This window comes from Eptesicus fuscus, chromosome 17 (genome assembly GCF_027574615.1).
Source record: "Eptesicus fuscus isolate TK198812 chromosome 17, DD_ASM_mEF_20220401, whole genome shotgun sequence".
NCBI classification, from domain to species: domain Eukaryota; kingdom Metazoa; phylum Chordata; class Mammalia; order Chiroptera; family Vespertilionidae; genus Eptesicus; species Eptesicus fuscus.
The window spans coordinates 58,932,650-58,955,808 of record NC_072489.1 but is presented as its reverse complement, the minus strand read 5'-3'; the positions used below and the strand labels follow the sequence as shown (position 1 = coordinate 58,955,808).

The 23,159-nt window shown below is 58.2% G+C and overlaps 1 protein-coding gene across 1 annotated transcript in view; it reads left to right on the top strand.

Annotated features, from left to right (window-relative positions):
* Window positions 1-23,159, top strand: part of DOCK1 (dedicator of cytokinesis 1) — a 305,731-nt gene that overhangs the window by 84,889 nt on the left and 197,683 nt on the right. Inside the window, exons 23-24 of the mRNA XM_054728710.1 lie at window positions 137-245; window positions 21,040-21,110. Of these exons, the coding sequence (XP_054584685.1) occupies window positions 137-245; window positions 21,040-21,110 (180 nt within the window). The remainder of the gene's footprint in view (window positions 1-136; window positions 246-21,039; window positions 21,111-23,159) is intronic.

Here is a 23,159-nt window from a genome sequence, read left to right as displayed (position 1 = left end):
CGCCCTCCTGGCTCGGGGATGCCCAGAGCATCACTCACACGCTGACTGCCACCCAGGCAGCCCCTTGGTGGCCGGAGACGCAGGCACCCTGTGGGGTGAGGCGCCACAGCCCCACAGAGCGTGTGTTCCTTTGCAGACTCTACGAGAACAAGGGCGAGGCCGACTTCATGGAGTCCCTCCTGCAGCTGTTCCGGTCCATCAGCGCCATGATGAGCAGCGTGTCGGACCAGACCCTCAGGGTGAAGGTAGGCCCGCGCTCGCCGCCACGGCCACGCTCAAGGCCAGCCCCCGGCTGCGGGGCTCCTGGGCCGCGGGGAGGCCCCGGGGTGGCTTCTGTGGCGCACAGGACCCTGCCCCTGCGTGAGGGGTGGCGCTATCCTCTGTGGGGCCTCTAAGTCCTGACTCCGCTGTGTCTGCCCCCAGGCGGGGAGGTTCTGCACTCTCTCTGTGTAAATACTAGAGGCCCGATGCACGAAAATTTGTGCAAGAGTAGGCCTTCCTTGCCCCGGCTGCCGGCTCCGGCCACCGCCAGCAGGCGCCCAGGACCCAGGCTGCTTCCTTCCGGCTCTAGCTTCGTCCAGAAGGACGTCTGGAATGATGCCCAGAAGGACGTTCGGTCTAATTAGCATATTACCCTTTTATTATTTGTAAATATGGGGGCTTTGATGAGAATAAGGGGCCAGGTGCCTCAGTCTGAGCAGGTGTGCGAGGTGGGGCTGTCGGTGCCCAGGCATCAGTCAGACCTCAGGCCTCGCCCAGCCGAGGGGGTCCTGTCTTCAGCCTTGAATGCACCTTTCGCCTGCGCAGGAGAGAGAGGGGTCCGGGTCCCCATGTCCCCGCTGTTCTCACCGCCTGTGGTGACCTGTTCTCACCCTCCGGCCCTTGGGGGAAAGATGCCTTCACCTGCAGGGGTCCTGAGTGCTCCTGGGAGCCCGCCTGGTGTGAGGGGCCAGGAGGCCCCAGGGCAGCCCCTGGCCCTGCACGCTCTGGGGCACCCTGTTCTGGCGATTTCTATGGCGCTGGCTCATTGCAGGAGCTGAGCCGTGGGCGGTTTATTGCCCGTGAAGTGGGCGGTTTGGTGCCCGTTCAAAGGGGAGGAATCTCCCTCGTGATCCTGGTGGCCTTCCCTCGGCTGCGCACTGTCCCTGCCTCTGTGCCCGCCTTCCCTGTTCGTGTCCTGTTACTGGGCGATTTCAGGACGCAGCTTCGTGTCTCTAAGATGTTCTGGGAAAGGGACCTCCCAGCTTTGACGCTCGCCATTCGGTGGGGAGCAGGCGCTCGGAGGTGCCTGAGGGCTGCCGTGACGGAGCCGGTGACGTAGACAGGAACGAAGTCCCACGAGCCTTTGGTCTCCGAGGCGGCCGCTGGGCAGGCTGCTCCCTTCCCAGTGCGACGCCCCATCTTCACCGGGGCGTGCGGCGAGCGGACACCTGCGGCCGGGGCTGGGGAGCGGGCCTGTGGCAGGTGCAGGCCAGCCATTCGGCAGCCTCCTGCCAGCGCCGCCGTCTTGTCCGGGGATGAGATGAGCCACGTGCTCGGTGCGCTGACTCCGAACCCCTGTGGCCGTTCAGGGACACGGTGGGGAGTGTAAGGATAGATGGAAATCACGGGGAGTTTGGGCCCGGGAGTCATTTGAGATTCCTAAGTATCTTCTCACGTGATCACGTTTGATGGGGCTTGCTCGTGTCTGCTCCTTTCCCGAGAGTCAGATCCCCTCCCGCGCGGTTTAGGGGAAGACACGGGTGACTTCCGTGACGCCGGTGCCGTGATGGGAACCTTCCGTCTGCAACACGGTGGCTGAGTTTTGCTTGGAACGCTGCCTCCTGGCCGCGCTTCCTGCATTTCGCTTTTTCGCAGTCGGTGTGGTCCCGACAGCTGACATGCAGGTCCCCACCGAGGGTCCTGGTGTTCTGTGTTGTGTGACTCTCCGTTTTCTCTGTGGAAATGGGGGTACATTTGTGACTCCTCTGGCTCAGAGAGAACGTGCAAAGCCTGGCACGGCGTCGGGTGAGACGTGGCTCCCAGCGGGGCCCTTGTTGGCTGCTTTGATGTTTGAGATGCTCTGACTCCCCCCCCCCCCCCCCATTTGCAACTCGGAGGTCAGCATGCTCTCGAACCTTCTCGGCTTTATTTGGGGTGACCTTCGGTGTGCCACGCCCACACGGCCATGGGTGAGCCTGAGGGGGCGGTGAAGGATTAAAGAAGACAGACAAGAGAAGAAAGCTGGGGCCAGGTGGGACGCTGCTCTCTGATGGAGAGACAGCACCACAGCCCGCAGCCCGAGTCCTTATTTTATAGCAGATCCCACGGGGCCAAGGGAGGGCATGGTCACAACATTCTCACGGGCTTCGAATCTATCTACTCAATCACACACACCTGATCCAGCTTTGTTTACCTGCTGCACCTCCCGCAGCCCACATCACTCAGCCACGTGGGGCCACAGGTTTGGACCATAAGGTCAAGCTCACAGCCATAGCCTTTGGCTGTAACGGTGCTGGGACTTGCACGTGGCTTTGCCACGAGAGGAGTGTGCCCGCTCATTAGCCCCAGGCTTGAACCTGTCCGAACGCTGTAGCCGCTCTCCACAGTCAGGGTTGGGGGTGGAGGGCCTGCTGTGTCCCAGGGAGCCCGCACCCTGCAGTCGCCTTCTCAGAACGGAAGCTACCGCACGTCCACCGGCAGGTGTGAGCCGTCTGCCACGTTTTATGACTTTGACGAAGGGCAAGGCAAGAGGAGTTCCAGCTAATATTTAACTTCAGCACCAACGCGGCATCAGACTGGAGTGTTCATTCGTGAAGCCATGACAAAACTCTGACTGTATCCCCCCAAATTGCGTGTGTTCTGCTGGGGAGTAGGGGTGAGAGGGGCCCAGGTCTCGGGCACGGCCACTGTTGGACACTCAGCCCTGGCAGAGGTGGGTTTGGGGCCTTTGGGGCCTCGCGGTCAGAACCGTCCCAGGCAGTTTTCACTCCGTTCCCCAATGATGACTTCTAACTCGGGACGATCCTGACAGACACTGTCCTGGGACTTACGTGGAGTCTCCTGTTCTTCTGGGGCTGAGCATTCCAGAACTTTCTGGAGAGGGAAGCTCTGACCATGGACTACGGTAGGAGAGAGATTCCTGGTGCTGCGTGTGTTTATGTGTGTGTGTGTGTGTGTGTGTGTGTGTGTGCGTGCGCGCGCATGTATGTGCATATGTGTGTGTGGGCATATGTATGTATAAGTGTGAGCATGTGTATGTGTATATCTATATGTCTGTGTGCATGTGAGTGTGTGTGTTTGGCACATGTGTATGAGTTTGTGTATGTGTGAGTTTGTGTAAGTATGTGTACATGTGAATATGTGTATGTGTGTGAGTTTGTATATGTGTGAGTGTATGTGTATGTGTACATGGGAGTGTGTGTGTGCGTGTGTGTGGCTGCTGTGTACATTCTGACCTTTGTTCCATGTGATGTCCTTGGACGTTCTGAGTGTCCTTTGGTCTATTCTGAACCAACGTGTTTCACTAAGAAAACCCCGGTTGGCAGCTCTGCACTTACTTCCTCACGGCTCGTGGGTCTCAGCCGCGTGAGGAAAACACTGCTCTTTGCCTTCTTGAGGTTCCTGCCCGTGTCTCCTGCCCGGCTCGGCTCGCGATGGAGTCGCTCGTCTTCTGTGTCCTCCACTGCCCTGCGGGCCGTCCGCCGGCACTTGGCCGTGGTCCCTGCGGGCGTGCGCGGGGCCTGGGGTGCAGATTAATTGAATCTGAGCCCTCCGGGGCGGGCGGCGCACAGATGGCGAGGGTTGGCTTCCTTCCGGGACTGCCCCTGGGGCTCCATCTCACCACCTCCTGGTGCCATTGCTGCCTCGTCGTCACCGGAAGGCACTGTGTTCCCACAGCTGTGTGCCAGCACAGTTAATACGGTTGTTGGGTGAGTTTTGCTCACCAAGAAGCCAGCTTTTATTTCCATGAAAGGAATGACCTGGCTGGGGGTGAATCCGGCTTCCCGGCCTTCTGTCTCACCCAGAATCTGTCCTTATCGGTGTTTGTTGCTTGTTGGCTCTTCCTAAGCTCTCCTCTGGGATACAGCTCTCCGACGTGTAAGCTTAGAATTGTGTCTGTCCTCAGGAGAAACTGTCTGGAGGTGTGAGGGGTAATGACGATGCAGATCAGCAATCGCGCGGCCGCTTCCTCGCAGGGGAGGGGTGAGCTCGCACGGCTGTGTCGGGCTCCGAAGGGCCCCTCCCGCAGCGAGGGTGCTGGTACGCCTCACCTCCCCCTGTTCTGGACGCCTGCCCCGTGTCTCCACCTGCCGTCTCTAACACAGGACCGTCTCTCGGACCCGGTTCTCCTGTCCTTTCGTCTTTGGGCCGTGTCCCGTTCCCACCCCGTGTCGCCGTCCCCTCGGCCACTGCGCTGGCCGGTGCCGCGGGTGTCTGAGCCGCCGTGGGTGCTTGGTTACGCACTGCGGTGCAGCGAGACGCCAGCCGGGCCGCCCGCGTGTGAGAGCTCATCTGCTGCCCCGTCCAGATGGATGGCGGAGCCGAAGTCATCCTAATCCCCGCGTCTGTGCCGCCGCTCTCCCCTCAAAGCCCTCGGATGCCGGTTATCTCCTCGATCCTCCCGGCGCCTCCGCGGTGCCTGTCAGAAGCAATAACGGAAAAGCTTCCTGGAGGGATGGGCAGGGCACACAGTCACGCAAGGCTGTGCTTCTGGTAGCTGGGTCGTCGATGGCAACACGCGTGCCCACGGCCCCGGCTTTTCTCTGGGATCTTCAGGTTCCAGCTGCCCTGTGGAGCCCCCTCCCAGAGATTTCTTTCTAGGAAAGTGGGGGGGGGGGGGTTCAGAGGGTCTCCACCCGCCTGACCAGGCTAAGCAGGGTCTCCCAGTGACCTGGGTGCAGGGTCCGCAGGGCTGGGGGCACCTCCCCGGGGAAAGCTGTTCATATAGTCACATGCTGTGGTTCCTGTAGATCCTTTGCGTCAGGCGTCCTCAAACTACGGCCCGCGGGCCACATGCGGGTGTTTTCGCCGTTTTGTTTTTTTACTTCAAAATAAGATATGTGCAGTGTGCATAGGAATTTGTTCATAGTTATTTTTTAAACTATAGTCCGGCCCTCCAACGGTCTGAGGGGCAGTGAACTGGCCCCCCTGTTTAAAAAGTTTGAGGACCCCTGCTTTGCGTGTTTTGAGTTCCTGTGGATGGAGGCCTCCTGATTGCAAATTGGTAACCCTCCAGTCACATCTGAGTCGATGGGAAGCTGTTCCATGTGATGGATAAGGAGACTCCGTCGTGTTAGGCTGTCCGGTCTTTCCAACGTGACACATTCAGTGCCGTGTGATTCAGAATCCCAGCAAGTCACGTGGGGGAGGGTGACACGTTGATTCTGAGGCCGGAGACCCAGGAGCCACAGCACAATGTTGAAGGAGGTGGAAGCCGAGCACGGTCACTCCCTGACCTCAGGTCTGACCGGAAAGCTGGTCATCTGATTGCCTGGACCCCGCTCGCTGAGCTCCCGAGAGAAGGGCGTCGTGGATTCATCCGGCGGTGGGGGGGACATCCAGGCCTGGCTCCACGGTGTCCAAGCGTTAAAGCGTGTCCTCACTCATTTTATTTTATTTTATTGATGTCAGAGAGGAAGGGAGAGGGAGGGAGAGAGAAACAGCAATGATGAGAGAGAATCATGGATCGGCTGCCTCCTGCACGCCCCCTATTGGGGATCCAGCCTGCAACCCCGGCATGTGCCCTGACCGGGAATTGAACCGTGACATCCTGGTTCATAGGTCAGTGCTCACAGGGCTGGGCGCATGTCCTCACTCTTGGCTCAGCTTCTTCTCTCTGTTTGAGGGGACGGGGGCCACCGTAGTCAGAGGCTTGCAGATTATATAATAAAAAGCTAAAATGCTAGTCAACCGAACAGCGGAACGACTGGTCGCTATGATGCGTACTCAATGCGTACTCAATGCGTACAGACGCTCAACGCAGGAGCTGCCCCCTGGTGGTCAGTGTGCTCCCACAGGGGGAGCGCCGCTCAGCCAGGAGCCGGGCTTATGGCTGGCGAACGCAGTGGTGGTGGCGGTAGCCTCTCCTGCCTTCGCATCAGTTGAACATCCCCCGAGGGCCACGGACTGCAAGAGGGTGCAGGCCGGGCTGAGGGAGCCCTGCCCCTGAGTGCACGAATTTCGTGCACCGGGCCTCTAGTTGCCTCTAACCCTGGAGGAGGAGGGCCTGTCTGTCTCTTCAAGGCTGTAGCATCCTCAGACCCTCATCGACCTGCTTCCTGCAAAGGAGGCAGCATCCCCACAAGGCGGAGACTGGAGGGAGTTGTGGAGGAGCCCAGAGCGCCGCAGGCGGGCCGCCGCCGGCAGCAGGGATGGTGTGGTGTGTGCTCATGCCACCGAGGCCACTGCCGGTCTGGGACTCGGTGTCACGCGGCCTCACCTGTCCCCGGCCCCGTCTGCCGGGCTGGTGATGGAAAAGGAACGTAAAGCCTCACGTGGGCTCGGAGTTCCCGCCGGCGTGCCAAGCAGCAGGCTGAGGCCGTGGGGGGACCAGGCCCTGCGTGCGCCCGGGAAGACTTGTACTCCGAAGCGTGTCGGCTGGAGCTGCCGCATTAGCCAGTGGGGGAGGCATGTTTCTCGCGTGAGCGTCAAAATCACGGGCGCTGTTACACCGAAGAGTTAGGAAATTCCATGAAAACGGCCCGGCAGACCTCCGGTGGAATTGATTATTTTTGTACGTCATCGGTGAGGCCGTGGACTGTGTGCGGAGTCGAATTCCAAAAGCACTCCCGGGGTTAGCCAGGGGGAGTCAGGACTGAGGCGTGGGAGCACCCACAGTCTGTGCGGGATCTCACCCAGGAGCCCAGCCCCCGGGTCCCCTGCCTCAGCCCGTGGGCTTCCCATGACCTCCCAGGCCCGGTCCCGGGCGTGTGCGGGGCACGGGCTTCATTAGAATCCTGACGGGCAGCCCAGCAGCATCCGTGCCCGTGACCGTGGCCGTGACCGTGGCACTCCATCACTCACTGGAATTACTTTCCTCCTGGGAAGCGCACTGCATCCAGCACGGCGCGCTGTGAGGGAAGGTGAAAGGACACGGCAGAGGCTGTGCAGGCGAGAGTTATTGGCACAGCAGGTTCCAGGCGTGCCTGTGTGACCTCTGCACACGGTGATGGATTCCGCGTCGGAGACGCTTTAAAAAATACATTTTTTTGCACGGATTACCTTCTCTCCAGCTTAGTGTTTCAGGAAGAACAACAGTCCTGACCTCCTGACCTCTGTTGGGCTGAAACGTTACCAAAAAGCAGCTAATTCCTGAAAACGACATTCCCATAGGATTCTGGGACAGTCACGTTGTGACGTGGCACGTTTTGTGCGGTCGCCGTGAAGATGGAACGCCAGGGTGTACTTTGGAGAAGTGAGGTGACCGCCGGACCTCTCGCCGTCTCTCTGTAAAACGCTTCACTTCCTGGGACGATGGCAGGAAACGCTCTTCCTCCTGCCATTGGTCAGCCGATCGTTTCGTGACAGTTCCCGGGCGGGTCCTGACGCCGATGGGTTCCCACCTGTGCATCCTCGGGGGGCGCTGTGTGCCCCCGTGACCCGGCAGCCCCCTTGCTGCTGACGGGCGACCAGCTGGCCCTTCTCCTGTCTGCGCCGCAGTGTCCCAGGCCAGAGAGCGGGCGTGCGGGGCCCCCGCTGGTGCAGCGAGGGGCGCTGGCTCCAGGTGGTGCGGTCCCCGAGCCGCAGTGTCCCCTCTGGGTGTCTGGGGTGTCAGGCACTCCCTCCAGTGCGCCCCCCCCCCCGCTGCGGCCGGAGGTGCTCGGGACAGAGGGGGGCAGCCGTGGGGCAGCAGGCGGGGTGGGGCCTGCACTGGGTGTTGGAAGCTCAGCGGCAAGGGGCTGCCTGGAGGTTGTGTTGGGGGTGGGCGTGGACCTGGGGGGCACCTTAGTCCCACGCGGGGCCCTCAGAGTGGAGGGGGGCGGGTTTCTCATAACCAGATGGTGTGATTGACGCCCTGGAGGGACTCTGAGGAGTGCTGTGTGAGTTCATTTTTTAATCTTGAAATTGCATTTTTAGAAAAGGACCGGGCCTCCCGGGGAGGAGAGGGGGCCGGGGACTGTCCCCGGGAGGCGCTCGGTGTGGAAACGGCGTGCGTCCCCAGAGTGCTCTCCTGCAGCTCTTACCCCTGCTTTGTTTCTGTCACGGGGCCGCGTTCTCACTTACATCTTAAAGGGATCGGTGTCTTCAGTTGAAAAGTGTCTTCCTGGGGTCTGGCATGTCCCCTCTCAGAGCTGTGTGACGGTCAGGGGGCCTCTTCTCGGGCGCACAGGGAAGGCCCTGGAGGGACTGGGGGTGCCGCCTGCTCCTCGCTCAGGGTGCCCCACCAGGCAGAGAGGCGGCGACAGGCCTTCCCAGGAACCACGGCCCTCTCCGCGTGGCGTCACCTTCGGTGGAGGGTGGGGGAGGGTGGGGGAGGGTGGGACGGGTCTGCTGTTTCAGTTCCTCTTCTTTCTCCTTCACCCCGAGGGCGCTGCCCCGCTGGCCAGGGCAGGTTCACTGTGGTCACGAGGACGTGATGAGGTCGGCAGGTGGCCGTATGTCACCCCGTCCTCCCGGCCCTGCCAGGGGGTCGCAGTGAGAGAGCGAATAGAGGCGTAAGGGGGAGTGGGGGGGGGAGCCAGATGTGCCTGCCCCCCTGCACGCCCCCTCACTGGCTCTGAGCACTTGTCAGCCCTATCTCCCCCGCCCCCCTGCTCTTCTGTGCTCCCCCACATCTCTGCGCGGCCCCAGAGGGCTGCCCATCCCGGCCACACTGCCCTGGCCTGGCTCGGGGCCTTGGCTCGGTGGAGGTTTCTGACCCCGGAACGCATCCCTCTCAGGGGACTTGCCAGTCAGCGCCGCAGCCGCTGGTTCCCGTTTGTCCCACCTCCTGTGCTTCCTGCTCTCGCCCCCAGAGGCCTCCGCAAAGCCCCCGCGTGCCTGTGGGAGCCGACCAGCAGGTGTGCTGGCGACGGCCTCTTGCCCTTCCCGCTTGGCCCGCAGCGCCCAGCGCTCGGCTCTTGAGCACCTGACCTGGCAGCCCTGGGCGCCGGCCCCTTCAGAACAAATGACGATGATGTGTGAGCGAGTCCAACTGCGCGCACCTGCACTGGCCTCGCGGGAGGGGAAGGCCTGGGCCCTGGGCCCGCCTCCCGCAGGCGGCCCAGCCGCTGCCTCCCCTGCCTCCTCCCTGCCTCCCCTGCCTCCCCTCCTCCCTGCCTCCTCCCTGCCTCCCCTGCCTCCTCCCTGCCTCCTCCCTGCCTCCTCCCTGCCTCCTCTGCCTCCTCCCTGCCTCCCCTGCCTCCCCTGCCTCCTCCCTGCATCGGGGTGCTTCCTTATAACCACCTCCGGTTTATGTGGGTGAGCAGGGACTCTGGTTCAGAGCCGCCCTCCCCAGCGCGCTGAGGCATCAAGTCCACGTGCGCACAGGAGGCCCTCTCCCTGGCCGGACGGGCCTCATGCTGCCGGCGGCTCCTCTCAGAGCCGAGGCTTCCGGCACGCCCACGCTGCCCTTGCCCCGGGGGGTGCCCTCCCCTGCACGCCTGGGCTGGGGAGGCGGGGCTACCGGTTAGTGTGCCCTAGGTCATACTGTGCAGGTCCTACGCCCCGGATCTGAGAAACCCCACCCCCAGGAAGGGCCACCTGCCCCGCCCTCCACATGAGGCCGCCCTGCCTGGGAGCGCCCCGCGTTTGCCTCCCAAAGCGGTCAGCTAAGATGCCTCCCCGTTGGGGCCCGATAACAACTTCCTCTTCATTGTATTTTACGAAGGCACCGAGACGTCCTAGCCAGAAGCCTTGATGCCAGTTTGCCGTGGCGTTCCAGGCGACCTGGCAGAACGGACTCCAAAGGAGCAACGTAGCTGCCTTGGCAGCTTCCCGCTGCCGGGACGCAGGTGTTGGCTGTCATTGTAATCACCCTCTTAAAGGTCACCTAAAGGGCAGGATCCGTGGTTACATTGCAGCGGCTGCAGATCATGACTGTGTGCCTGACACGTACGTGAGGAAAGTGAAGTGCTACTAATACACAGATGCGGGGGGGGGGGGGGGGTGTGGCTTGGGAAACGGCTCACCAGGGTCCATGAGCAGGGCCGTGCTGTGAACATCTCAGATTCATGGGAGACGGTGACCAGAAAGGTGTGCGAGGGAGGATTGAGGCTGAGGACATGGTCAGGAGTGACTGTAAGACCATTCCATGCCGTGTGAGAGTGGACAGAAATGTTTCCCGGTTAACAGGGCTGTGCGGTGATGCCAGGAGGAAGGCACAGTGACATGAATGAGGTATTGCAAGTGGACAGTTGGCTTCTATCTATAGACGTAAAAGCAGATATGTGTGAAGTGGTCAAAATAGGGCATTCTCTCATGGGGAGAATGAGGGACTGTCAGACCCAGAGAGCCACCTGACTCGTGGGAACAAAGGTAGTTCCCTACAGGGGGTGGGTGGGAGCGATGGAGCAAGTGATGTTTGTGGAGGGCTCCGGAATGCCCCGGAATGCTCCGAATGTTCCGGAATGTTACAGAAGGTGAAGAAACGGGGTGAGGTTTGCGTGGAAGATGCCCACACTCTGCAGCTGGTACTCAGAGTGCTGTCCATTAAACACCCGCGCTGCTGCCGCCGCCCCTGCGGGTGACCTCGGCTGTCCGACCGCGCAGGGTGCCTTCCCGGGGTGAGGACACGGAGCTCCCCTTACAGTGTCCTAGGTCAGTGGTCCGCGGACCACTGGTGGTCCACGAGGTCCGAAAGGTTGGCCACCGCTGTCCTAGGTCACACTGTGCAGCGCCTACGAACCGGACCTGGAAAAGCCCACCCCTGAAGGGACACCTGCCCGTGCTGGGCGTGTCTAGATCCACACGACGCTTGCCAATGTGATCGGAGCGTTCAGAAGATGGCTGCTAATTTTCCAAGCGCCACAGGAAACCGGCTTCTCAAGGGGATGCCGAGAAGCTCGACGAAGATGGGCCTTCGCTTTGTCCGATTTAACCTGACGATGGCCAAGCCCCGGAAATGTGTGCGGGGCGCTGTCCGTGGGGCGCCAGGGGGTGGGGAGGGGGCAGGGCCGCTCTGTGGAGCGTCTTGGGAGAACATTGAAGGGGGGTTGGTTCCTGGAGCTGTTAGGATGAATCATAGTCGGGGGGAGCGGGGGAACAGCAGTCCCTGAGAGATCCCGGCTTTCTCTTCCAGAACCCAGTTCCGTTAGCCTGAGGTAGGAGGCACCCAGGGAACCTCAGTTTACGAACTTTGTTCCCAAGAAGCATCGCCCTTCTCCTCCTCCTCGCCCAGCGGGCTGGGGGTCGGGATTGCAGCGAAGTGTTGGCGAGGTTCCGCCGATGAATTGTAAGGAGCGGCACTAAGCTAGAGACCCGCATCGCTTGGGGCCGTCTGCTTAACGTAGGACCAGAATAACGGGGGCATTAATTGGTCATTAAAGAGATGAATGACCCCGTGGCCACCCTTGGGAATAAATGGGGAATCTCTTCCTATTTTTCACGTACTGTTGTGTTTGTCCAATTCCAGAGCTTCCGAGATCCAGAGCCGAGTTATTTAATTTTCTCTGATGATTGGGCCGCTCCATTTTTCAAGGAATGTAATTATTTTCTGGCGGTTGCGTTTGTATTTAATTCCAAAGTTTTCTCCAATTGAGTCCAACTCATGCTTTACAGATGCGGCAGGTCTCCTGCTCCGTGTGTGGTGATTGTAAGAGCGATTGTACCATGAGTTCTGAATCCCATTTACCTCGATGGCCCGCCCGCGAGGAGCCGCCACCACGTGCCTCACATGTCCCTTTATCACGGGTTCCGGCACCCTGTGGAGTCTCCCAAACTTGGGTCAATTTCACTTGTTATCGCACCATTTCCTGTCATTTCCCATGACAATTTCCCTGTCCTTCAGTCACTTTGGAAGTAGTAAGCTCTGTCTTTTGGAGCAAAAATACCATTTCCCCTCCCCTCCCCCTCCCCCACTCCACCCCCAGATTGCAAGCAGGGATGTCGCTTCTGTGTCTGTGTTAAACACACCTGTCAGAGATTGTTAAAAAATACTCACCTGACGACGGTTCATGCGCACAGCCGATGCCTCGATGTTAGTTTTTAATGTTGCCCGGGTTTATGTATTTCTGTGAACTCTTGTATCGGTTGAAGTTAATCTGTCACTTCTGTGATTGCATCTGAAAAGAGCAGAGATCATGCACTTTGCAAATCACGGCAATGGATGTGAACTGTATCCCGGAGAGAGAACAGGGAAGGTACATTCCATTCCTTGTAGTGTTGTTACCTGGGAAGCAGAGTGGAAGCCTGGCTGGGGGAGAAGTCACCTTAAAGGAATGTAATTGGCTTTTCTGTGACCCTCCTGTTGAATAGGATCGCACTTGGGAGGCATGCAGGCCTCAGGGACTGAGCCCCAGGTCTGCCGAGGGTCAGCGGCTGCTCCGTCCTCACTGGTCACAGCTGAGAAACAGAAGGGAAAGCCCTGCCTGGGGGAGGTTTCTTCCGGAGGACGTCACCGTACTGAGCGGTCCTCTGCGGAATTTTAACACATCTTTTCAGTCAGTCTACGTTTTGTTTGGATAAGTGAGTGAATAAATAAGTGAATGAATAAGTGAGTGAGTGAATGAGTGAGTGAATGAATGAATGAATAAGTGAGTGAGGGACTGAATGAGGAAGTGAGCAAATGAGTGACTGAGTAAATGAATGGATGAGTCAATGAGTGAGCGAATGAATGAATGAATGAGTGAGTGAATAAGTGAGTGAGGGACTGAATGAGGAAGTGAGCAAACGAGTGACTGAGTAAATGAATGGATGAGTGAATGAGTGAGCGAATGAATGAATGAATGCATTGGGGAGGGGCACTTCTTGCCTTTGTAAGCTGGCTGAGCATTTCCTGGTTTCCCCTTTTATTTACTGAGCCTGTGATTGTGAGCACCAGTCCGTCCTCGTCCCCAGTTCCTTCTGGAATGCCCTGCTGGGGCGGGGCAGAGGCTGGGAGGCCCCGCGGAGCTAGGTGAGGCCCTTCCTTCCCCTCCAGGTGTGTGTGGTCCAGGAGGTTGGGCCCAGGTAAACCCGGGAGCCCACGCAGGGCTGCTGTGCCTGGAGGCGTGTGAGTCCGTTAGGAAACAGAACCAGGGGGGCGCACATTTATTTACTTCGTACAGCGAGTTGGTTTACTAGGCTGCGAGGATGACGTCCGGGGCGGTGGACACGCAGCCCCAGGGAAACCCCGATTCTGCTCTTCACAGCTTTCCTCTGATTGGATCCGGCCCCCGGGTCATCCAGGAAACCCTCCCTGACACCAGGTCCCCTGACTGCGGCTATCAGTCAGTCACACCTACAGATCACCTCCCCAGGCGCCCGAGTAACGCCGATCATCAGCGGGGCGCTGGGCCAGGCCTGCACAGAACCGCGGCCCTCTCAGCGGGTGTGGGCGGGCTCAGACCTGGGCGTGTGTCTGTGTGTATCTGAGGAGGAGTTGGGGTTCCCACTGCAGGGCGCCGCGGCTGCCTAGTCAGGCCTCGTGAGTGAGTGAGGGAGCAGAGGGTGGTGGGGTGCAGGGGAGGAGGGGGCCGCCTGCGTTCCTCAGGAGCCTGGAGAGGAAGAAGTGCCCGGAGCCGAGCTTCGGGGGAGGGCAAGGCCCTCGGGGAGCGGCCAGGCTGTGGGTGACCTGACTCACACGCTTGGTTTTTCACCTGCTCCCAGCATGCTCTGGGCTCCATCCTCTTCCTTCTCCCGCTGCCACCAAGCACGATGGAAACGCCAGCGTGGGGTCCTCCATCGCTCATTCTACGCGTCCGTCTGTTGGCCTTTCTCAGGTGCCAGGTGCGGGGCCAGGTGTGGGGGGCACAGTCCTGAGCGGGACGGGGTCTCTGTCCTCAGGAGACGGACCGACCGCCGAAGGTTCCCTAACCTGTGGGTGAGCCGCGGGCACTTGTCTGTCGGGCAGCGGGACCCCGGCCGTCCTCAGGCCACGGGTTCGCGGGGGCCGGGTGGGGTGTTGGGCGCAGGAACGTCCGAATGAACCTGTTGCGGCAGATCTGGAACTTGTCCGCCTCTCGGGTGCCTTTCCTCACGGGACGCCTCGGCGCGCTGTGCGAGGGTCGGCAGCAGCGCGATTGCCAGGAGGTGAGAGGGATCGCTCCGCTTAGTCCGCAGACGCATTTGCGAAAAGGAGGGAGAGGCGGGAGCAGCCCTGTTAGGACGGAGCTGTGCCCCCACATTGGTACATGGGGGTCCTCGCCGCCCCCTGATCTCGTGACCTGGGCCTCTGGGAGCCCCGTCTGTGAGTTGATGTCCTCATCCCCCCTGACCTCCTGACCTGTGGGGGTCACAGCGTCACCAGCAAGCTCCCCAAACCAGTGAGTTGCCTCAGTTCCGTTTTGACCTCTTAGCCTCACTCTCTCCTCATCACCCGATTCCCCCGTGACTTCCTGCCTCCTTCTCCGGGGCTCAGGAGAACTGAGGGTTCTGCACCTGCCCCTTCCCCTTCCCCCCCATCTAAGACACAAGGGAAGACACCCCACCCAGGGGAGCGGGACCCCAGGCTGGCTTCTGCCTCTGCAGGTCACAGGGGCCTTTGCATGAGGCCGAGGGGCCGAGGGTGTGCCCTGGGGAGCAGCGGGCTGATGCACTGGCCTCCGGGCGACGCTGCTGGGCTGGTGCTGGGGACAGCGACCATTCATCTTCCCCAGCCAGCTTTGCTCCTGGAGGAGAGACCGTCTGACCTGCGGAAAATGCTCATTACCCAACCGAAGCGTGCGTTAGGTCGGCAACATTTACAAAAATGCCCCATTGTCCACCTGGGGACGTTTGTTTAGAAGTCACTAATTTCTGTGTTCCTATTATACATCCTCTGCCCTGCACACTCCACTAGAGAAGTGTGAGGGCATGTTTAGGGGTGGTGTTTGGGACAATGCCCCGGATTGGGGACATGGAGACGGGGTTGTGGGGGGGGCTCTCCTCCCTGCTGTCCTTGGGTTTCTACCTGGGTCGATGGCACCACAGCTGCCTTAATTATGGCCTTGGCGCTGATCCTGACACGCTCAGGGGAGCGGCAGCCCTCCCAGGGGCGGGGGGGGGGGGTGTCATTATTTCACGCCTCATTTTAGAGACAGTGAGGCGCCATTTCCCGGGTGTTGGTGGTCGCCGCTGGAAACCATGTGTGGTCAGTCACTGTCCTACAGCTCCGGGGCAGACGGGGTCTCTGAGCCGGGAAGCCAAGAGCAGTTCTGGGACTATTTTAAAAAAACCTTTGTTGTTGAAAGTATGAGGTAGGTCCCCCTTTCCCCCCTTAACCGCCCCCTCCCAGGCCTTCGCCACCCTGTTGTCCGTGTCCACGGGTGACGCATGTATGCATACAAGGTCCTGGGTTGATCTCTTCCCTCCCTCCCTCCCCCTCCCCGCCTCCCCTCCCTCCCCTCCCCTCCGAGGTTCCCCAGTCTGTTCCAGTCTCTGCGTCGGTGACTGTTTTAATGGAAAGTGTTATTAGCCGCCAGAGAAGAACGCTCTTATCACCCCAATTAATTGAATGTTTTGTGGTGACACACACATAACCTAAAATGCATCCTTTTCACTGTTTTTTAAATGAACATTTAGTGCATTCAGTTCCTGCCCCGTCGCCACTCTATCCATTTCCATCGCCTGTTCCTAACGGTCAGCCGCCCCCCTGAGCCTGGCCACCCCTGAGCCACGGACATGTCATTTCAATGACGTCATGCAAGGTGTGGCGTGTTGTGTCTGGCTTCTGTTCCGTAGCATGTTTTCGAGGTTCAGCCACGTAGTGGAGGTGCCGGTACGTGGGTTTGCTGGGGTGTCGCAGTCCGTCGCCCGCTCTGAGCGCCCTCCCTCCATCAGCGGTGGACGGCGGGGGGGGGGGGGTCCCCTGTGGGGCTCTGCGGGGAGCACTCTCTCCCCGTTGTTGGGGCGCGTTCTCAGCGCCTCTGGTTCAGACCCGGCGTGGAGGGCTGGGGCACGCCTGTGCTGTGCAAAGGTCCTGTGGCGGAGAGACTGTCCGTGAGAGCGCACGCTTGCAGCGGGAGAGCCCGCCGTGGGCCTGGGACCGGGCGGGGGGCGGGGGGGGGTGCACAGCGCTGCCCTAAGAAAACAGACACCATCCGGGCGGCTGCCGCCCGCAGGCTCCGTCCCCTCGGGCGCCTGTGTGTCCGCAGGGTGTGCTCCCTCCCAGGCCTCTGCCTGCGAGGGCTTCTCTGTCCCCCAGCTCGGGGAGGAGGGGGGGGGGCTGCTGGCCCCTGGGCTTCCCCCCCCACCCCCCACCTGCCTTCCCAGGCGCCCCGCCCCTGCTTCCTGTGTGAGATGCTGCCCTGGGCGGAGGCCCCTTCCTCTGGTACAGCCTCGTCTGAATTTGACTTCATCTGCAGACTGTTTCCCATTCCCAAGAGTTCCCGTTCCCGGGGACAGGACTCAGACATGTTTGGGGGGGACACAGTTCCACCTGCTGTGGGGGGTTTGTGTCTGGGGTGCAGGGCAGCCAGTGTCACGTGGCCTGCAGTCCTTAGGGGAGTGGGATGGGGGTGCCGGGGTCCAAGACGGCTGGGCCCCTCTGCTTTCGCAGTGTCCTCTCCCCAAGGGCCTCTCTCCGCACCCTGACCAGCGTCTCTAGGTTTGTCTGAGGTGGTGGGGGCGGCGGGGAGGCGGCGGGAGGTGGCGAAGGCCCTGCAAGCGACAGGCAGATGACGCGGGCGTCCTCCTGGCTGCCCCCCTGACCCTCAGAGCCCCCCCCCACCATTGCTGTTCCTCAAAGTCCTGGGCCCCTGTCCCTGTGGTCCACCGCTTCCCTGCGGCCAGGGTCTCGGAGGCCTTTGACCTTTGACGGGGACCACGGCTGCCCCCCGCTGACGTCTGCATCTCCGCAGAAGGTTTGCTTCCGCTGCCAGTGTCTTCGCAGCCTGGAGCTTTCTGGAAGACAAAGGTGGCCCGGCCGCCCCGCTCCCGGGCCTGAACCAAAAGCACGGGGAGCACACGTTGGACCAGGGCATTGTGGGAAAGCGCCACCGTCTAGGGCAGTGGTTCTCACCCTTCCTGATGCCGCCACCCTGTCATACAGCTCCTCCTGGTGTGGTGACCCCAGCCATAACATTATTTTCGTTGCTACTTCAGAACTGTAATTTTGCTACTGTTACGAATTGTAATGTAAATATCTGTGTTTTCCGGTGGCCTTAGGCTCTGCAGCAGCGGTTCTCAACCTGTGACCCACCGTTAGCGGCGTCGCCTAAGACCTTCGGAAAACTCAGATATTTACATGACGATTCATAATTGTAATAATTATGAATAATGATAATTTTTATAATTGCTTCATACATACCTCGGGCAGAAGGTGGTTATCCTTTTATTTTTATAGATTCAGGACAAGGTCAATGAAATGCAAAATGCTAGGTCAACTTACAGTTACTTTCAGCCTTACCCACCCAAATCCATCGTCTGGTTTCTTCTCAGAGTTCCCCTCCCACAGTGTGTGTGTGTGGGGGGTTGTCACGCTGATACAGTGTGGAGGGACCCCGGCTCCTCTTATTAAGGCTGCGGAGAAGCTGGGGTGATAAGATGCTCTGTTTAAGGGCCACTCATCACACGGGCTGATACATGCCAGCAACAGTTCACCGTGTGCTCCCTTCACGACATTCCTTACAATTCATAGCAATAAAAAATTACAGTTATGAAGCAGCAACGAAAATAATTCTATGGTTGGGGGTCACCACAGCATGAGGAGCTGTATTAAAGGGTCGCGGCGTTAGGAAGGTTGAGAACCACTGGTCTAGAGTCACGCGCTGCCCCCCCGTGGGGCTGTCTAGAGAGGTGACCAGCTTCTGCCAATTGGGAGGCTGCGGAGGCCTCTCAGAATGTTCTGGCTCTCCTGGGGCTGTGCCTAAATCTCCCAGAGCCAGAACACTGAAGTCTGAGGGGAGGATGGTGGGCCCTATATATTTTAGCTCAAACCTCCAAATGGAATCATTTAAACATGCGTTTTCCTGAGAAATATGTAAATTAATAATTGCTTCATACATTATTCAAGAAAACCTTATTTTGTATCATCGATAGCTCTTGTAATCTTATATAAAGATATGCTAATGGATTTAATTAAAATAATTATACTGAATAATCTAGCCTGAACATTACCCTAAAATAGTGTCTATTAATCATCATCAGCGGTAATATTTTTAGCCAGAGAGACACTTACACCATTAAACCGCTACTATATGGAAAGTGCATTTTATTTTTTATTTTGGTTTACGGTTTGGATTAAGTTGGCACTCTCCGGAGATGCATGACAATTAAATTCGCTTAGAAGAGAGTATAAAGTTTATTTAATTTCTTTAATGTGAACTATGCCAGCAATTAGAAAAATGTTAGCATTTTCTGCTTTCTTTTTTCCCCCTTTATTATTTTTTTTAATCCTCACCTGAGGATATTTTTCTCATTGATTTTTAGAGAGAGTGGAAGAGAGATGGAACGACAGAGAGAAACATCGGTGTGAGAGAAACACATCGATGGGTTGCCTCCTGCACGCACCCTGACCAGGGCCCGGGCCTGGGAGGAGCCTGCAACCAAAGTATGTGGCCCTTTGGTCCACAGGTCGATGCTCTATCCACTGAGCCAAACTGGCCAGGGCTCCTTTGCTGAATTTTAAAAGGAGAGGAGAGGAGAGGGATAGAGAGGCAGAAGCATCAGCGACAGAGAAATATAATCTATTGGCTGCCTCCTGCATCCCCCCCCCCCCCACTGGGGGCCAAATCCACAACCCCCCCCATTCAAAAGACTATCACACATTCTGAGTAAGATTTTATTAAATAAAGAACTGATTTACAAAAAGAGAAAAATAAGACAAAAACAGGGGAAAAATACCTCCCACTTACTCTCTGTTCCCATTATCCTGACTCCTGCCTGATTTGCGATTTGCCTAATGATTCCACGGAATATTTCCTCACTGCGTGGGGCCTTTGTAAGCCCGAGGCTTCCCTGAAGGGAGGTGGTGTTGGGGAGCTCTGCATGCTGCTGTCTTGTTGGTGTTAGCACACATCCCCCCGCCTTATCCGTGGGGCGCTCTCCTGTCCCCCTTGGGAAGCGACCTAAACTGAGGGAAGCCACGGGCTCCACAGAGCGAATGGGGCCTGGGTGGGCCCACAGGATCCCGAACCTGAGACTGTGGACGAACAGCCGTGCGGCCCGGGGGCGACGTAGGTGAAATGGGCTTTGTGAGGCAGTCAGAGCCCGTGGGGGCGGGGACACGTCTGTCCCTCTCCGTGTCCTGGCTGTTCCTCCAGCTGAGGGGACCCAGCTCCCGGGAGCCCAGGGTGCAGACGTCTGAAAGTTAGGGGTGGGGGGGTGGGGGGATGTCTCTCTGAAGGAATCTCAGTCATCCCGGGCGTCACGGAGGTTCTGAGGTGTCCGGGGTCCTGGGCAGGGGTCCCACTGTTGATTGTGGGCACAGACCTGACACGGGAGGGGACGCGGGCCTCTCTGGTTAACAGCGCCCAGCGGCCTCGGGCAGCAGGAAGGACTCATCTCGTTTGTCGCTGTCTGCTTTGTCCTGTGACGGGATCGATGCGGTCGCTGCAGGCAGGGGATGCTGTCGGGGCAGGATAAAATGCAGGACGCGTGTGCCCCTCACCCTTGGGGCCTCACACACTAATGGAGCCGCTCGGGGTCCGAGCAGTCACCCGTGCAAACGCTGATTGTTAAAAGTCACGATCAGCCAAAACCGGTCTGGCTCCGTGGATAGAGCGTCGACCTGCGGACTGAAGGGTCCCAGGTTCGATTCCGGTCAAGGGCATGTACCTTGGTTGCGGGCACATCCCCGGTGGGGGGGTGTGCAGGAGGCAGCTGGTCGATGTTTCTCTCTCATCGATGTTTCTAGCTTTCTATCCCTCTCTCTTCCTCTCTGTAAAAAATCAATAAAACATATTTTAAAAAAAAGTCACGATCAGTAATTTTCAGTTTTTCAAAGCAACTTCAAGACCCTCGGAGCAAGACTCTCTGAGACCAGAATGAAGTTGTTTCCGTCTCATGCCCTTTTCAGAAGTCGCGCCTTGAATTGTGTTGAAACCTCGTTCTTGCTTCTGGGAACAGGGCGGAGGGTGGCGGACGCAGCGGGCGCTGCGTTCTCGTGTTCGGGTTGTCTTCCTGCGCTGTTTGCAGTTTGATTCTGAGCTTGAACGCGTCCCGGGCTGTGTTCGGCTTGAGTGTTACCTTCCTCCGCTTCATTCCGGGAGGGGGAGCCCCGCCTGGGGTGAGGGGTCACGGAGAGTGACAGCTGGGGCGGGCCGTCCCGTCAGGACACTTACAATCCAGGAACTTGTCCCAACCGGATCGAGGAGGAGGCTGAGGCTCCGGCTACCCGCAGACCTGCCTTTCGCTCGGCTCAGCTCAGTCCTGGCTGGGTGATCGGGGCAAAGCTGGGGTCTCCCTTGTGGGTTTCCTCACCTCCGACTCTGCTCACTGCCTGCGGGAGGTCTGAGGGAATTAAAGGGACATCGAACAAGGGTCCTCGCTTAGTGCGTCGCGGCATTATTACCATCACTCTGTTGTTTTTGCAGGGGTAGGTTTTTCTAGGAGATACATAATATCAACATGGGGGATACAGTTACTACAGGAAAAATGGTTCCCACTTAAGTGCAGCGCGGATGTAAGGGCTGGACGTGTTTGGGAAGACAGTTTTAGTTGCTGAACGTGAGAGCGTGCGGGGATCCGGATGGGCGAGGGTCCTGCTGAGGGCACAGGTCCCCCGTGTCCTCGCCGAGCCTGGGCTGAGGAGAAACGCGCAGTGTGTGTGGCGTTGGGTCCGCAGGCACTAAGCCTGGCCCCTGTCCGTACCGCTGTGAGCGCTCGGTGTGGAGACTGTAGCCGGTCGCCGGCGAGCGGGTCGTCGGTGTTTTCTTTGCTCTTCATCAGCCAGCACCGCGCACCTGGCGGGCGACCTTCCCCTCCCGGCGTGCGTGTGGCTCCGCACGGTGATTATCCACCAGCGTTAGTGTTTGCCCAACGACACGAGGCTCAGCAGGCTCCTCTGGTCTTGGTTTGCAGGGGGCCGCGCTGAAGTACCTGCCGACCATCGTCAACGATGTGAAGTTGGTGTTTGACCCCAAAGAGCTCAGGTAAGGACGCTCCGGCCTGAAGGAGGTCCAGCCACACACACACACACACAGACACACACACACACACACAAAGACACACACACACACACAGACACACACACACACACACACACACACAAAGACACACACACACAAAGACACACACACAGACACAGACATACACACAGCCACACACACACACAGACACACACACAAACACACACACACAGACACAGACACACACACACAGACACACACACACACAGACACACACAGACAGACACACAGACACACACACAGACACACACAGACACACACACACAGACACACACACACACAGACACACACACACACAGACACACACACACAGACACACAGACACACACACACAAAGACATGGAACCCCCCCCACACACACACACACAGACACACACACAGACACACACAGAGACACACACACACACACACACACACACACACACAGACACAAAGACACACACACACACACAGACACACACACACACACTCACACACACACGCACACACAGACACACACACACACAGACACACACACCACACACACAGACACACACACACACACACACACACACACACACAGACATGGAACCCCACGTGCGTGCTTTTCCTGCCTGGAAACGTGATTCATGTTGTGATGAAACAGAAGAGGTCACCGCAGAGCCAGTCACACCTACGTCCCTGCCCGGACCCCTCTGGTTCTCTGTGCTCCCCGCGTACGCACACCCCTCACCCCCGCACCGTGTTCCCTGTCTCCCATCAGCCCCTGCAGGCCAGGCGCCCTGCTTCCCCACCGCACGGATCGCCGTCCACGTCCTCACCTCTCATGACCTTCACGGTGCGCCCCCACACCGGCCGTGATTTATCCACGTGCCAACTAGAGGCACATCGATGGCGTGCTTCCTCCACACAGCGCTGTCCACGTGGCGTTCCGTTAGTCTCCACCGCGGGGGCGTGACAGCGGTGCTACTGTTAGCCCCCTCCTGCGCTAAGGCAGCTGTTCGTGGCGCCCTAGTTGGCGAGCAGCCTTGCCTCCAGGCCCACGCAGGCTTCCTGACCTCAAAGGACAGGCCGCCGGCTGTACTGACGGGTGGTACGCTGTCCAGTTGATTCTTTATTTTATGTATTTTTTAAATATATATATATATATTGATTTAAGAGAGGAAGGAAGAGGGAGAGAGAGAGAGAGAGAGAGAAAGAGAGAGAGAGAGAGAGAGAAACAATGATGAGAGAGAATCAGTGATCGGCTGCCTTCTGCGTGCCCCCTACTGGGGATCAAGTACACAACCCAGGCATGTACCTTTGACTGAAATTGAACCCTTCAGTCCCCAAGCCGACGCTCTGTCCACTGAGCCCGCACTGGCTAGGGCTGTTCAGGTTTTAGTTATTGGGAACTATGCTAGGATACAATTTTTATAGCTTAATGGTAGCATCTGCCCTTATTTACATCATTAGCATAAACAGAAGTGGAATTACTAGGTTTTGCATGTTCTTAAAGGATTTTTAATAGCTATCGTCGAGTTCCCCTCACAAAGGTCATACGAAACCTGCATGCTTTGGCATCTGTCCTTCTAAACTTTGCCAAAACTTGGATACAATTTTTATTGTATCCAAGTCTGACAACGTGCTTGGTGAGGATCTCACAGTTTTCATTTGCATTTCTTGGGTTACTAACCAGAACTCTGTTAACACTCCTTCAGAAGTATTTTTGGCCATCCGTAAAAGTAAGATTTTGACACCCTTGCTACTGAGATGTGGGGTATGCGCTATAAAGTTGTGGGACCCTCACCATGATAGCATCTTAGAACAGGTTCATTCATTGCCCAGTAAGACCCCGGGGCCCATTCCCAGTCCTTCCCCACGCCCACCCCCAACCGCTCGCTCCTCTCCGGATTTAGAGATGTGCCTTTTCCGGGGTGCATGGGGTCACACACTGTGTGGCCCGTTGCGAGTGTCTTCTTTCACTTAGCGTGATGTTTTCAAGGCACAGCCATGTTGCAGGCCGTGTCCGAGTTCCGTTCCTGTGGTGGGGGA